This window comes from Myripristis murdjan, chromosome 2 (assembly GCF_902150065.1).
Source record: "Myripristis murdjan chromosome 2, fMyrMur1.1, whole genome shotgun sequence".
In the NCBI taxonomy this organism is placed as follows: domain Eukaryota; kingdom Metazoa; phylum Chordata; class Actinopteri; order Holocentriformes; family Holocentridae; genus Myripristis; species Myripristis murdjan.
The window spans coordinates 16,955,952-16,973,451 of NC_043981.1; the positions used below are offsets into that span (position 1 = coordinate 16,955,952).

At 42.1% G+C, this 17,500-nt stretch overlaps 1 protein-coding gene across 1 annotated transcript in view; it reads left to right on the forward strand.

Moving 5' to 3' along the window:
• Window positions 1–17,500, forward strand: part of agap1 (ArfGAP with GTPase domain, ankyrin repeat and PH domain 1) — a 263,894-nt gene that overhangs the window by 154,082 nt on the left and 92,312 nt on the right. Inside the window, exons 7-9 of the mRNA XM_030072935.1 lie at window positions 12,026–12,153; window positions 15,019–15,174; window positions 16,178–16,270. Of these exons, the coding sequence (XP_029928795.1) occupies window positions 12,026–12,153; window positions 15,019–15,174; window positions 16,178–16,270 (377 nt within the window). The remainder of the gene's footprint in view (window positions 1–12,025; window positions 12,154–15,018; window positions 15,175–16,177; window positions 16,271–17,500) is intronic.

Here is a 17,500-nt window from a genome sequence, read left to right on the forward strand (position 1 = left end):
ACACAGAAGACGGCGCCGTGACGATGGAGGCTCGTTTGAAGTCGGTCTGGATTATGACATCACTCCTCTCAATTTGCATAACGGAAAATGGAAATTAAGTATTCGTTTTTAGTATTATGAGATATTATTATGAGATTTATTTACAAAAACATCGCTGACACACAGAGACAAACAGTCACATTTGTGTTTTAAACCGTGACATGTGGAGATATTTCATTTATTTTTTATTTTTTTTTTTTTAGTATTTTTTGTTTGATTTTTGTATCTATTTATTTATCTATATATACATGTATGTGTACATATATAAATATTCATAAATATATAAATAATAAATATAAATTTTTCCATCGATGTATATAGATATATAAATAGATAGAAAAATAGATAATTAATAATTTGAGGATTTTCAATTTTTTTTTAAATCTTTTTGTCATTAGTCATCCTTTTACAAATTTATTTATAAAATATTATAAATAATTATTATAATTATAAATAATAATAATAATTATTATTATTATAAATAATAATTATAATATTATAATATTTGTATTACTTGATTAATTCTTTTTTAATCATTTCATACATTTATTCATTTATTCCTGAACATTTTCATTGGCATACAGTATTTCTTTGCTTTTTTTTTTTTTTTTGGTATATTTTCTGTTTTATGCCTGTGATCCAGCGTCTTTATTTATGTTTTCCTCTGCGTGTTTTCATCTGTTTTCCCTCGTCATGCCGCGATTAGTCGTCCCAGCGGCGCCTCGTGAATGAACGAGCGTTATTTCTGCCGCCGCCGCGTCCGGCCGTCGCCGCTCTGCGCTGACAAATCGTTTGCAAAGACTCTCATTGAAACGGCGTTTGCAAACGTCCTCATATCCGTCCGCCGAGCGAAGTCGATCGCGAGTAAAATAGCAATTTATGAACGAAGGCGGGCGGCGGGGGGGATCGTTCCTAAACGGGTTACCACGCGTGCGCCTATTGATTCCACACGCATGTTTCCGTGACCTTCGCTTCATCCGAGGCCGGATTGATGGCGGCGGCGGCGGCGGCGGCGGCCTGTAATTCGGCTCGTACGAACGCAGCGCCGCTTCATCATCAGCTGGATCGTCACTGAAGAAACACGGACTCGCACTAATCTGACATGACTGGAGTTTGCAGGGTGTGTGTGTGTGTGTGTGTGTGTGTGTGTGTATGTGTGTGTGTGTGTGTGGGGTGACAAACGGAGGGTCATTTTATTCCTCATGGGGGTTAAGTGTGGTTTGCTGTCATTGTAAAGACAGAGGATGTTAGATTTCTGTGTGACTTACCTGATTTTCTTTGTTTTCTGTGTGTGTGTGTGTGTGTGTGTGTGTGTGTTACAGCGTAGAGCCGCGTAATGGGAAGTGAAGCCTTGTCCAGTCGTGGGGGGGGGCGGGAGGGAGGGGGGGCACTCATCTCTGTCTATATGAGGGATGTTGGGGTGGGGGGTCCTGACAGCGCGGCGGCCCCTCGTCCATCAGCGCGCTAATTTAATTAGCCTAATTACGCCGACATGGACCCCCTCCCCCTCCTCCTCATCCTCCTCCTCCTCCTCCTTCTTCTTCTTCTTCCTCCTCTTCCCGATCCATGTCAGAGCGCTTCGTTAGCACGCACTAACGAGCTGAGATGACCGCTGTCCCACACACACGCACACACAAACAGTCACAATCACACACACGAATGCAAACACTAAAAAAAACACACTTGCACTCGTGTAAATGTGCTTACACACACAAACACATGACCACATGCACACGTGTATGCGTAAATACACACGTAAACACACACCGTTTGCATGTGCACTCGATTAATTTATGCATTAAACACACACACACACACACATGTAAAGCTTATTCTTATGCACGTACACAGTATATCTGCATTCCAAGACACACACCTAATGTATAAAACACACACTGTCTGCACACATGCACTCACATATGTCACACACACACCATGCACACACTCACACACACACACACACACACACAGTGGGAGCTCATCTCCCTCCGCGGCGACACTGATGAAGGTTGTTTTCTCTGTCACATCCTGTTATTGGTGTAATTAGCTCCTGTGTTATTGTGTTGTAATGGACACAGTCGGCATGGCAACACCGCTCCACCGGGCTCTGGCACACGCCGAAGTGCCGGGTCACACACACACACACACACTCGTCACAGTAAAAAAAAAAAAAAGAATACGTTTGACACACTATATCTCCATTTAAAAAATTCCACCAAATTCCTTGAAAGTTTACGTTTCATATTTGAAGTTTTAATCGTTGAATAAGCGTTCCTGTTATGCCAGACTAACATGCAACCAAAAGTAAGGAGGTCAAAGGTCACAGCATGAGAGAGAAGTGCTAAAACCATCCAAAAATATACCGGAAGAGAGGAGCACGGCAGCTTTAACGAAGTACCGATTGAATTCCTAATGGTGCGCGATGCGGTGCGTTCACAGTCACTGTCCCGGAGGAAAAGCCAGTACAGTGAACGTTCGGGAGCACATCACACACCACAGCGAGCCTGACACATCCACAAGTTGGCATGTTAACATCGTCGGTCATTAAGCTTCGGCGCGTTGATGTGTTGTGGCAAACGGGCAGATACCTCTGGCGCAATAAACTGTGTGTGTGTGTGTGTGTGTGTGTGTGTGTGTGTGTGTGTTCGGAGTGAGCGAGGCTGGGCACTACCTCCCGACTTCCACCAGCCACAGTCGCTGATGGACTCAGTGGATTTATCCGTCACTGTCACCGATTTAACAGCCGAGTTTACTGTCAAAGTGCCTGAGAAATTTACTCAAATAGAAAAAAAAAAAAAAATAAAATCTGTTCTTACTGCTCAAAATGTTTTGTAGGAAAATATGTGCAAGGAGATTTTAATTTTTCATTTTTTAAGATACATTTTTTCCATGCCTTTCTCAAGTAGCAGAGCCCAGATTTGCTTGAATACATACTTTATTTATATTTTTAAGTATTATTTAAGTATAAGTGTTATTTAAATTTTTAAGTATTTGCCTGGTGGCTGCTGGTTGAGTCTTGGGTCAACAAATGGCGAGCTTGGCGTTCGTCTCCCCTCGCTCCGACATGGAGGACGCTCCTGCTCGTCTTCGCCCGGGAGACGGCTCCCCTCAGAGGAGGAGATATTTGGCAGAGACGCTGGGCCGGTTATTAAGACAAATTAGCCGGCGATTGTTTTGATAACAACTCTGAGGTCCTGTCAGGGAGGATCAGCGTCGCGGGGGAGGCCTGTCGGCTTCGTCCTGCTCGGCGGTGAACTCCTCCCACCCCGAGACGCAGAAACGCAGAGGAAGGACTCGGCCTCGGCGCATCCTGGCGTTTTTGAAAAGCCAGTAGCTGCTGTTTCATGTTGAGTGGCTTTACATTTGGCCATTTCAATGCCCAGAGAAACTGCAAACACACAAGGAGGCAGTGCTATCCCCAGAATTTTATCCTTCTGGTAAAGTGGAAAAACCTCAGAAACAGCTTTTAAATCATACACTGAAACCAGGTGGATGATAGTAATAATCATACTGAAGAAATATTTATGCATACTTGTGTGAAATCTGAACAAAATTCTGCCTTAAAATAAGTTCAGTGCAACAGTAGGCAACCACAGTAGTAGTATTTTTTAATAAATCTATAAACAAATAATGGCAATCACTGTCCAATGCCCTTTTTTTATATATATATAAATTAAATGTCAGCAAACAGATATATTGGTCTAATCCTAATAGGAACACAGTTTTGTTTTTTGTTCTTTCAAACATAGCGGCTTATAGATCCTGTAAATTGACTAATTAAATGCTGGAGGGAGCAGCAGCCTGGAGGTTAAGAGAATCTGGTTTTTTATTGGATGGTTGTTGGTTTGAATCCTGAACCAGCTGCAAGAAAACATGACATGAGAAAGGAAAGGGAATTAGAAGAGAAATTAGAAGATTAAACTTTATTGATCCCCTTTGGGAAATTGGGCTGTTGTGGCAGCGAGAAGTAATGCAACCCAGAAATGAACAAGTTACAAAAGAAAGAAACTGGAAATTGCAATACCGCAAGAAGAAATCTATGGAAAACAGTTTGAAAAGGTGTTTTTACATGAGTAATGTGGTCCAAAATAGTCCATTAGCAGCTAAAAGAAATCAGAGAAATACACTCCGTCCTGTGCAGGAATGCCACGAATCCTCCGAGGACTCGAGGACCAGCGTCCTTTGGGTCACAGTTTCATGTTTGATGGGTATCTGGGTGCCCGGGTCAAGGTTTCCCGGTGTGCCTCCACCATTCATTGTGTTTCTGAGCCGCAGGATGAATGACTTCTCCTGTACGTGAGGTAGAGCGATGGCCTTTTCCCCGACTCCCCGCCGGCCGCCAGCTGGCACCCGGTGAGGTCTGGGGTTGCTGCCCCACCGCTTTGGCCCCGTGCCTTCATTTCCTTCCCACTCATTAGTCATTATTAATGATGCTGTGGCTAACCAATATGACAGCGGTGTAATAAACTCGTCCGGACAGACAAAACGGACCGCCGGCCTCCTTTGCACACAGAGGATTACTCTTCATCGAGGCTTTTTTTGTGCGATTTCTACTCAGTGGGTTCACTTGTCCAGCCTCGTTCATTCTTGAGGATTTTTCCTCGCGTCTTTTGTGCCGCGGTTTGAGTCTTGATCCTCTTTTCCTCTGTCTCTATCGTTGTATGACTTTTCTTTCCACGCCTTGGTAGGGTGTCAGATGGAAAAGGTTAGCTGTCTCCCTCAGTCGGCCTTCAGATGCGCCTTCTTCCTCCTCCTGCCTCCCCTCTGTCACTGTTTTCCTCTCTTTTGCTTCTCATCTCCCCTTTTTTTTTTTTTTTTTTGCCGCTCTCTTCCATCTCCATATCCCCTATCAGACAGCATGGCAGCTGTTCGTAACAAGCCCTAACCAGCACAGAAGCCTCTGGTCATCTGAAACATCCTCCTACCAATCATTTGCGAGCGAACAGAAGAGCCACAGTCATGCCGTCGGTGGAATGCACAGGTCAAGCCGAAAGGACGTATTTCACCTTTACGTTTCTCTTATCTCGATGCTCTTATCTAGAAAGACTTGCAGCCTTAAAATAATCTGCAACTCCTAGACCAGATCAGCATTATAAACACCTAATAGCAGCGGTGTAAAAGGATGAGAAGCCACAATGTCCCAACTAGTTCACAGTGCACCCTTTTCATTGTTTGATTTGTACCTCTGCTGTAAGGCAGCTGTGTTAAGGTTTGGCTTGAAGAAATACCAGCAATACGAACCAAAAATGTCAAAAAATTCAACACAAAATGCTGAATGGGCCTATAGCCAAAGTTCTGTAAAGGTTCTAGTCATGGCAACAGGAAAAAAACACCTTGCGTACATTTCACAGAGAGGTCGGTTATTTGGCAAAACTGTATTAATCAAAAGAAGAGCTGAATTGTCTTTGCACGTTTGTGGTCATTTCTGTAAAAACTACAAGTGCAGGAACTGTGGTGGAAAATAAAATGATGGTTTAGGATGTGAGGAACCGAAGACTCAAGAATCACAGGGTTTTTGGGGGTTCATCAAGAAATCGTTACACCTTGAATCCTCAAAATAATTTTATGAGCGCAGAATGTTCATTGGCAAAGGAAATACAAGAAACCTAAGAGCTACATAGTGATATAGAACAGAGGAGAAGTCATTGCCTACTTCTTCAACTTTTTCAATGGACGAAGGACGACTGGGATTGAGAAGATTCGGAAACGAGAAGGTCTTTTCACCAGGATGTAGCCAGGAGGGAGAAGAGTCAAATCCCTGAGAATCATTTGGACGGTTCAAGTGTTGCTCTTTCTTCAAACAGCACACGCTCCTCTGCACTAAATTCAAACAAAAAAAAAAAATAGAACAATTTATAGTCTTGCAGGTACCGCGGCTCAATGTGTGGCCATCGCTGGGTTCACCGGTCGGTTTGAAGTGAGGAGCGTGACCACTGCCGAGTCAGCTTCAGTCAGTCAGCCATCACCCACCTCACCACCCCCCACCCCTTTATGTCTCACCCCGGTGGAGCAGCCCCACCATAAATCTGATCAAAGGGGAGACGTTCCATTAGAATAAATGGCAGCCTCTCACGGGGGAACTAAGATTGATGGATAAAGTTAAATTGCATTAGCTGTGCAGTTTAAATATTTAGCGCGGCCTTATCATAACTGTTCTTAACACTTAAAGTAATATACAGCCCCGCCAGGTGCTCGGATGTACATGCTGACATGCATGCTGGGAGCTCGGGCCGCCCGGTTGGCTTGATCTACCGTTTCCCGCTCGCTGTCCAGTTTGAACCACGACAGGGAGGCGGTCGATTTATTTATTTATTTATTTATTTTTAATCTTTAACCTTTATTCCTCCAGGTAATTTGAGGTTTAAACTGTTGGAAACATTCATACCTGAAAGCTTTCCAGGACAAAAACAACTTTCAACTGCTGGACATGAGGCAGTTTGCGATCCGTGCATGGCTTAAAGGACCATTCCACTGATTTTGCATTGTTAGCATAATATATCGTACTATATAATAGCATGATGTAACGTTCCTGTTAATCTTTTCCCAAAGCAGTGGTATTTTACAACTCCAGTATCATTTTTCCTGCCTTTTCTCCAGCCGTTGGTTTCCATTCATTCCACTTCAATATGAAAATGAACTTTCAGAGACTTCAAACTTTCTTGATGCCAGTATAACATCACCAGAATAAAGTCGTCCACATTAGTTTTCCCTAAAAGCAGCAGCACTGTTGTTGTGTTTTCAGGACTTAAAATGGGGCCGAGTGAAATGCTCCCTCCGCCAGGGAAAATAGTCCCCGGTCAAACGTTTTGCTTTACACATCAAATTGTCAGTTTTGTGGTTTATTAATGTCGAAGACTTTGAAACAGAACATTATAAAGCAGTTTGAGATTAAAAAAATATATATATATATTATTTATGTTATTTATATGTTGTGAAATCTGTAGTACCCCCACATTGTTTTTAAATGGTTTGTTGCAGTATAAAATGTGGTGAAATTTAAAAAAAAAAAATTTAAATTGTTGCCCCAAAGTGACGAGTCTTAAAGGTCATAGGTTCGATTCCCTGCTAAAAGTTGAGGGTGTTTTGCAAAAGCAGCTGGTATTACATCAGTCGTCCCCGTACGCCCTGCCCAAGTGCCTTTGAGCAAGTCTTAATTTAAGGCCATGCATACCATGTGATGAAAGCTCTCTGTTGGAAAGCTGTGGGTTTCAAAGTTGGATCCAGGGCCCTTAGGGGTCCTTGAGGGGCTTTCTAGTGGGTCCTCAGTGCCTGTATTGGTATTTCAGTAGAAATTATGATGCAAAAATGTGACTGTGCAATTTAAAACACAAACCAGGCAAAATCAATTCAAATGGGGCTCTGTTGGGGGTCTAAAAAAAAAAGAAAAGAAAGAAAAAAAAAGAAAAAAACATAATAGAGGATTATGTGTAGTTCTGTCAGTTTTCAAGAAGTTCCACTTGTCTTTTGTGGACAGAAAAAATCTTAATTTTAATCAGATTAAGAACAACCTGCTAAAAAATGTCAGACCAAATGCAGTCTGAATGCATTCAGTTTTATTTCAGTGCCATAATTGATAGCTGAAGCTACAGAACCTGACGCTCACAGGCTGAAGAAGCTTCAATCAGACGAACCACTTGGCATGGAAGACACGTTACTTAACACGTTAACGGCGCAGCCCGGGCCGTCGAGCTGCTAACTGCGTTTTTTTTGGTCAAAGAAGAGCCTTTTTCATCGTCATGGCGTGTTTTAGTGAAGGTCTGTAAGTGGCAGCACAGAGCGGGTCCCACACGCTGCCCTTGGCTCGGCCCCACGTCACCTGAAGGTAAATGTTTACGACTGGCTCCTCATTAACGAAGCCGGGGGCTTTAACGAGCCCAATTAAAACAATGGCTTCATCTCCAGCCGCATGAAACGGGCCCGTGTTTATTGGAACAGAGATAATGGAGTGTTCCCGGGCTACGAGAGCCGCGTTACCTCTCTTAACTCTCTCCTGTCTCCGCCGCGCTCTCCGGGGAACACCGAGCGCCTCACACACACCGTCAGGATCAGGACTTATTTGTTATTTTTTTTGTTGTGACCTACTTAAAGCGCCAAACGGGTGCAGCTCAGGACAGGAAACCACCACTAGGCAAACGCCGGCACTGTAAATTTAAACTCGTTCACCTGGCTGGAAATAATCTGGTGCAACACTTCGAAACCCGAGCAGATTAACTTGATTTCTCTCCAAAAAAAAAAAAAAAATTAGAAAAAGGTGATGAGCACAAAAACAAGAAAATGATCTCAAAATGAAAAAAAAAAGCAAGAAAATAATTAAAATTAAGAATTACAAGAAAACTATATTCATGATTATTGTAGTTATATATTTAAAAATTTTGTTGAGGAAAAAGACTGCAAAATTAGAAAAATTTTAAAGTTAAAATGACATCAAAATTAAAAATAAAATAATCTTGCTCCGAGGGATAAACAAAACCTTTCAAAATAAAATCCCACTCACCGGCTCCTGGGATTGAATTCAACAAATTCATGTGTTTGGATCAGAGTTTTCAAGTTTTGTTTCTACTTTTGCTGGGATTTACTAAAGTGGCACAGTTCAGAATTGGCAAATTATTTTTTTAAATTAATAATTTGTGACATTTTGAAGAAGGTAATTGTCTGATTTTCTGCCTCATCCCCGTAGGGAAATTAGATTGATGTAGCTACAGACGCTGATGTGATACAACACAGATAAATACAAAACGAATTACGGTAGAATAAATAAAGATTACATAATCATATACATCTGCCAATTTGCATTTATTAAAAAACAGAAAGTCCGTATTGAGAGTTGCTGTTGGCATTAGACAAAAAAGAACAGATTAAAAAAATGATAAACTCGAACTCCATCAACAGAAAATCTAAGCCCCGCCCACACTCTTTGATTGGCAGTTGATTTCTGGAGAGGTGCATTGCAGGAACCCCGCGGTGACGATCGCTTAGCAACAAAATTGAAATCAAAATAATAATAAAATCCCACCAGATGTTCAGGGGTGAACGTGATTCATGTTGGCTCTGATGCAGGATTGATTTCAGAATAAAAGCAAAAGGGACCATGTCTGCTGCTCTGGGTAGGTTCACACAAATTCACTTGATTTCTTTCAAAAACATTATATAGTTAAAATTTAATTTCAAGAAAATCGCCATAAAGTTACGCCAAAATTGGAAAAAGAAAAAACAAGGAAATTTTCATCAAATTGCCATAAAATTACAAAAAAAAATAACAGAAAATTAGCAACAAAAAAAGTAAAATGTAAAAAATACTTGGAAAAAAAGACCAGAAAATTGATTTAATAATGCAATTTTAATTATTCCAATTCTTTATTTAGAAAAAAATAAAAATGCAATTAAATTACCATGAAAAAAAAAAGAGAAATCCAAAAATTGCTGCTGGATTTTAAAGAGTTAAAATGAACACAGATTGCAAACAGATTGAATTGTAAATAATCCGTTTCCTTTGATCTGGTTGATTGACGATGAGGTTTTCCACAGATTAATTATTAATAAATATATTTTAATGCAGAAATCGGTTCTTCCTAGTAACTTTCTCAATAATCTGTCCAGATATTTGTGTGTTTGCATCGTTGGAGTCCTTAACAGGAATTCAACAGATTGTTCTTATGATTTCCAGTGCGGATTAATTTAACACACACACACACACACACACACACACACACAGCAGCTCAGATCGCGACAGAGACCTTTTTTAAATGTCCTAATATTTCCTCTCCCCTGATTGGCTGACAGAGTCTGGGTTGGAGCAAGTGAAGTCTCTTAGCCTTTTTTTTTCACACACACACTCACACACACACACACACACACGTGCCGGCCTGGCTCGACTCAGGACTTGTGTTGCCATGACAACAGGGCTACCTGCTCGAAGGTGTGTGTCTCTAACTAACATCGGTCACTCTACTAGTTTGTCCTCTGTGCCAGTGTGTTGTATTTTTAAAAAAAAAAAAACCAACAAGACCAAGTGGAAATAGCTGCCTCACATGAGCAATAAAAAACAATCTCATTTTTTACATGGATTATTATGGATTATTATGGATTATCAGATGGAAAGGGAAATGCAAATCAGTGCTGCACGGTTTGACTCGGCACGGCTAAAAGTGCTAATGGAAAAACTGTGTGTGTGTGTGACTGGGAGGGAGATGTGTGTGTGTGTGTGTGTGTGTGTGTGTTGGGGGGGGGGGGTTCCTCATTGATTGACACAGACCTTTCTGCTCCTGATCCAACCATCTCCATCCTCCCCTTCAGTCTAATAATGGAGGAATAATCACTGGAGCTGTTAGCTGATAAATGATGGTCTTTCTGTGTGTGTGTGTGTGTGTGTGTGTGTGTGTGTGCATCAGGGGGCGTCCTCGGGCCTCCAACAGGACAGATGAATAACAGAATGAGGAGGCTGGTGGGGCGGCCGACCTCAGCACTAATAGGACTAATGCTCTCCCTCTCTCTCTCTCTCTCTCTCTCTCTCTCTCTCCCTCTCTCTGTCTCTCTCTCTTCTCCTCATCCCTCACTTCCCCCTGTCTTCCTCTTCATCTCTCTGTCTATAGTCTGCCTTTACGTTCATGGGGTCGGACAGTTCACCGACCGTTCTGCTGTTTTGTTGCAGCAGTGAAGAACAAAGATAGAAAAAACGCTTCAGTATCATTAAAAGTGAAGGAAAGTGTGTAAAGATCCTGCGTTTCTTTCTGTACACACACATTCATCGCGAGGTGAAAAACTCGTATCTCCGGCTTCAGTGATTTTCATGGTTCAGCTCATATCGATCACATGTTTCTCTGCTGGTTGAAGGGATTTCGTGAAACTTTTCAAAGAGAAAAATCAGATCAAGTGAAAAAAAAAAAAAAAAAAACCCTCATTCACATTTCACCTGTCATCATCTTTTGTTTTGGAGAATAAATCACATTGGAGACGATCTGTCAAGACGTGTGTGTGTGTGTGTGGGAATTAGAGCTGGAAAATGTTGGCGAACACGATGTGGGAATTTGAAGGTCGATGCTCCCGGTCGGTTTGCAGTTTCTCATGTTCGACACCTTTCATCGCCTGAAACGTCCAAAAAAAAAAAAAAAAAAAAAAAACGTCCGCAGAATGTTGTTCTTGTCAGCCGAAACCGTGTTTTCCCACCGTCGGCGGATGTTGAAACCCTCAGACGAGCTGCAGATGGAGCGCAGCGTTTTTGGACTCGTGCACAGAAATATTTAGTCTCTCTTTCCAGCAAACGAACCGACACAGATCAGGTTTTACCGACTGATCCATGAATCGAAACCAAACTTATCATCATCAAACTCAGAGCCGCAGTGATCAGTCCGATAATCAATTCGTCGCCAGCTGTTGAATTGATCCCCAGCTGTTTTGGTGACTCATCATTTTGAGTCGTTTCTAAGAGGAAAACTTCCAAATTCCCTGATTCCAGCTTCTTAAATGTCAGTATTTAATTTAATTTAATTTAATTTAATTTAATTTTATTTTATTTTATTTTATTTTATTTTATTTTATTTTATTTATTTATTTATTTGCACCATAATACAGAGACAATTACATAGATAAAAAAACAATAATACAGAAAGTGCCGGAGAGGTAAAAAAAAAAAAAAAAATCCAAAATGGGCTCATTCAAGCAAACCTCCCCAAAAATAACAAATAAAAATAAAAAATAAAATAAAATACTCATTTTTCTGCTTTCTTCAGTCCTCTGTGATGGAAAACTAATAGAGATCAGCATTTTTCACCGTCTCATGGACCACACAGCTAAATGATTAATCGAGAAATCAATCGACAGAATGATCGATAATGAAAATAATCAAATTGGTTTTTAACAGTTTTTGTTGGAATGGAGTTTGATGGAAAAAATCGTCTTTAAGCCCTTTGATCGCGACACATGCTGGTGTTGCAGTGGCACTAACTCTTTGGTGTGTGTGTGTGTGTGTGTGTGTGTGTGTTGGTGACAGTTGCCCAGAAGATCGTGGCCACCCGGAAGAAGCAGCAGTTGTCCATCGGGCCGTGCAAGTCGCTGCCCAACTCGCCCAGCCACTCGTCCGTCTGCTCCACCCAGGTGTCCGCCGTGCACATCAGCCAGGTGAGGCACACACACACACACACACACACACACACGGCTGGAGGTCACATGCATGCACGTGTCGATGATATTGCATCCGCTGTTCTGGGCGTTTAATCATCAGGACTCCGGCAGATCCTTAAAAAAGATATTATTAATCTAAAAATAAGGCCTTAACTGCTATTAAAATGTCTTAAATTAATCTTTTAAAGTCTTAAAATGCTCAAACGTGGGAAGTAGGATTTTGTGTCTTTTTGTAAGATGCGGTATTTGTGAGGGATGAGATTCACAAAGGTCAGAAAAAGAGTTGTGTCATAAAAACTAAGGGAAAAAAGACAGTTTTTTTTCCTATTTTTTATTATTATTTTTTTTATTTTTTACAAGAAAAATCCAAACAATAAAGCATAACACTATAATACAATTAGGGTTAGGGTTCCATCATCCAAAAAAAAAAAAAAAAAAGGCATTTTCTGTGTAATTTGAGTGTATTTCAGTTGGTTTGGTTGGTAAACACAATACAGTTTCAGTTAGTAAATATTTTTTCATATCTCGTTTTCGTTATTTTGTTAGTTTATGATGATAACCTTGGCTCACACACATCAATGCGCTCATGAAAAACCTGCATGCTCGTAAAGTGCATGCATCGACACACACGCACACACACACACACACTCTAGTCACTCCTGTGTACTGTATGTATGCACACACACATCCCAAAGGTGTCAGATAAAACCTTAAGTGCAAAGATGTGTGTGTGATCTCCTCTGCGTTACACACATACCTGGTCATGAGGCACACACACACACACACACACACTCTCTCACTCTCACAGTTCTCTCCATCAGCGCTTGGCGGGGCTTCAGGCCGTGAAGCCATTCGATCCGCTCCGCTCAGCCCCCCCATCGATTCCTCATTAAAAAGGCATCGCTCAGCGTGTCGGTGCAGCGCCGCCGCCGCCGCCGCGTCCCCGGAGAGCCGTGTTTATCTTCCCGCCGCCTCCGCAGGACGGCCCTCCGTGCGTCTTTAGCCCGCGCTGATCGCTGTCATGTGCGGTCGCCCCACCCGCCCCGCAGGACGGCGAGCAGACACCCGACGCCGTCCCAACACTGCAAAAAAAACAAAAAAACTTTTCTCTCTGTTTTCATTCAGAGCGGCGGCCGCTACAGCTACCAAGAGCCCCGACACTGCAGAAACTCAAAATCTTACCAAGAATATTTGTCTTTTTTCTAGTCAAAATATCTTTTTACACTTAAAATAAGACATGATCACAATTTTCACTTTTTCCACTGGAAAATTTTGCCAATGAAACAAGCAAATTTTCAAGTGAAAATCCACTTGAAACAAGTGAAAATTGTCTAAAAACAAGTTACTTCTGAGGTGATCATGTCTTATTTTAAGTGTAATGAGATATTTGGACTAGAAATAAGACAAATATTCTTGGTAGGATTTTGAGTTTTTGCAGTGGAGCTGCATAACACCTCGACATGAGCTGTTTTATTCCTTAACGGCAAGTAAACCCAGAAGGGAAAGTTTTTCAACGTAACCCTCCCCTTACCTTCAGATTTTCTAACTTTTTTTTATCATCTTAAACCTCCAGGAAATCATTACAAAAAGTTTATGTATTAGGTACTTCATGTTTTTTGTTTTTTTTTTTTTTTATGAAATATAACAGTGTTTATCATGTATTTAGAGACATTACACATTGAATGGGGTCAAACTGATAAGGGGAGAGATAAGGGGAGGGTTAAAACCTCATTATTTCAGCAGCTCACGTTCTTTCATCTGCAGATTTTTTATGATTTTGTGAGCAAAGTTCACACCGGCGACTGCAGTTTGATTGTGGACGTTGGATTTTATCATGAGGAGGATATCCAGAGTGGTTTTTTTTGGGATGTCTTTGAATTATCTTTGAGTCGTTAGAGTTTATATTCCACTCAAGGGAAAGTTAAGAAATTCTTTAAGGAATTTCAGGCATTTTCCACCGTGCTGACACGTGGCATTGAACTGTATTTTGCTCATTATCGGGGATAAAAACAGTTCAAATTCCTATTGAATCTGAATCTACAATTAAAGAAAGGGGAACTATTGACGTGGTTTTCTGTTTCACCTGTTATGATTTCATGTTACCCACAATTCATGGCTAAAGGGAGGAAATGTTTGGGCTAGTGAGACAGATCTATGAGTCGTCACACGTTTTATTTTTCATCAGCCGACCAAATGTAACGGCTCATATTTGCCTTATTATATATAGGCCAGTCAGTCAAGCCCAAAAACAAAAAAAAAAAATTGCAAAAGAAATGTCTTATAGTTTTTATCGGTCCTAATACCCTCCTGAATCATAAACTAAAAGCTGTAGACGGAGTGGAACTTTTTTTTTTTTTTTTTTCGAGACTAAAGGTCAAAGTTGTGCCCAAAACTCTGAAGTTAAATTGAGTAGAATGGGGGAAAATTTTCAATTAATATCTATCACGATGAAACTTCTCCAGGTGATTAGTGACATCACACCAAAGAAAAAATGTATTGGACGTTTTTGAGATTTTACGTTTATATATGCAAATTAGGCATTTCTTTGTAAAATGTTGCATAATTTGCATATATTACAAAACACAAATTCTGAAAATTGGAGGAAGCCAGATTAAAAATTATTGTTCATTATGTTGACACATTAAAAAAGAAAGAAAAGACAAAATGAAAGAAGGGACTGTGGCTGTGTTTCTGTATCATCCCCTACATTAGAAAACACTGTCTAGAGTCATCAAAAATCCATTTTCGTCATGTTTTTGGGATTTCTTCCTATCTGTATGTTGTGTTTGATAAGGGAGGGGTTTTGCTGACATATTTTCACCAGCCTGATATTTTCTTCGTGTGTGTGGTGGGCGCGTGCAGACGAGTAACGGCGGCGGCAGCCTGAGCGACTACTCGTCGTCGGTGCCCTCCACGCCGAGCACCAGCCAGAAGGAGCTGCGCATCGACGTCCCGCAGACCACCAACACCCCGACGCCGGTCCGCAAGCAGTCCAAACGCCGCTCCAACCTGTTCACCGTGAGTCCCCCGCACACACACACACACACACACACACACTAACAATCACATTACTTACTTTAGGCAGGTCTTGATGGTTTGGGAAAGCGCTGACGGTGAAATTGAGGATTTCCACATTTGGGAATCGTGCAAAATGTCAGAAAAATAGTTGGAAATTCACTTTGGTCCAATACTTATAAAACATTTAAAATATGAATAGTTATGGACACGGTGGAGTATCTCATGTTTGTTGCATCGCTGTTAGTTTAGGAATATGTTTGTTGTGCGCTGAAATGGCAGTTAAATGAATTTATAAAGGTTGTGGCTGATATTCTTAGAAATTACTGATTTTATATTATTAATTGCGGTCATTTTCAAAGCCAGAAATTCAAGGGTCAAGAATTTTATCATCAACGTTACACGAAAAAACCCTCCATTAAACCCCAGAAAAATAACAATAATAATAACTGATCATATTTGTGTGGAATCGAATCAAAATGCAGATCAATTCAGATGATTAATAATAATAATAATACCTTTATTTGTATAGCACTTTTCAAAACACGCAGTTACAAAGTGCTATACACAATAAAATAACAACATAAAAATAATACAACAAAAATACAATAAAATAAAATAAAAAAAATTTTAAATAAAAAAAAAAAAAAAATTAAATAAAAATAAAAGTGAGGATAAAACAAAAATGAAATTACAATAATAAAAAAATATATAGTAAAAGACCATAAAAGACAGAACCAGCAACTAGGAAAAGGCCATACGGTAAAAGCGAATTTTAAGGGATTTAAAAGATGACAGAGTGAAGGGCTTCCCAGTGCGCTATTGATCAGCGATGCAACAAACATGCAATCAGACAAACTCCACTGAAGATTTGAAATCTGCAAAAGCAGCTTATCGATCTGAATACTGACAGATTAGAGTGAAATCAGAGTTAATTGATAGATGGGTCAGCAGCGGGGGCTCGGTGTGGCCGTCCCGTCTCTAACGTGAGCGTCTCGCCCCGCAGTCCCGCAAGGCCAGCGAGCCGGACAAGGACAAGAAGGGCCTGGAGGCTCGGGCCGACAGCATCGGCAGCGGGCGGGCCATCCCAATCAAACAGGTAAGGATCTGAGGGCCGGCCCGCACCAGCCGGGGCCCTCTCTCCCCTCTCTCTCTCTCTCTCTCTCTCTCTCTCTCCCTCTCTCTCCCTCTCTCTCTCTCTGTTTGATGCCCCGGCCTTGATTAACAGCGAAAGCACACACTTGACATCAATTAGAGCGAGGGGTTCTCCCGGGTCCTCAAATGAGATCATTAGGATAAGGAGTGGGAAGGGATTTCGCCATCACTCCCCTCCATCCCTCTCTCTCTCTCTCTCTGTGCCTCTTTTTCCTCTCCACTCTCTCTCTCTCTCTCTCGCCCCCCCTTCAACTTCATCTCCCGCTTCATGTCAGAGAGAGAGAGAGAGAGAGAGAGAGAGGAAGAGCCGAGGAGGCCTAATGAAGTGAGCGCTGCTGGCTGGCATATGGACTCTCTCTCTCTCTCTCTCTCTCGCTCTCTCTCTCTCTCGCTCTCTCTCTCTCAGAGCTGCTTCCTCTCACTCCTCTTCCGTCGGCGGGGGGTTTCAGATGAAGGAGAACAGGAAGGGGAGGGGCTACTAAAGCGCCGAATATCTCAACGACCCCACACACACACACACACACACACACACACACACACACACACACACACACCCTGCCGCCTCACCTACTTCCTGCCCCCCCCCCTCCCGCCGCGATGGCACGGTGGAGTATCTGTGTCGGCTCTTAATTTGTCGCAAACAAGCGCCCCTCATGTCGGAGTAGCGGTGGGTGGGACGGCAAGGGATGGAGATGGAGATGGAGATGGGAAGAGAGGGAGGTGTGTGTGTGTGTGTGTGTGTGTGTGTGTGAGGAATCCGCCGCGCGCTTCAGCCTCGGCGCCGACGAGGAGGAAATCAAGCAATTAGCGAGCGCTAATCGCGGCCCCTCATGTCGGCGCCGCGGCCTCGTTTGTAATCTGCTAATGAACAAATCGCATCTCTGATTAGGGGCCACGTCGCCGAGCGAGCGAGAGACACAGAGACACACACAGAGAGAGAGAGAGAGAGAGAGAGAGAGAGAGAGAGCATCCCGAAGCTCAGCCGTGCACTGCTGCTTTTTGTCGGGGTCTCTCTTTAAGGAGGGGCCCGCTGCGACGGTGCAGCCGAGAGGCCGGTAATTACCGCCGCCGCTGCTCGCTTGCTCGCCATGTTTACCATCAGAGGCGCTCTCCCAGAATCCCCGGCGGCTTCAAACACCCCGCCGCTCGTGGGATTTTCAGCTGGCCGGGGGGC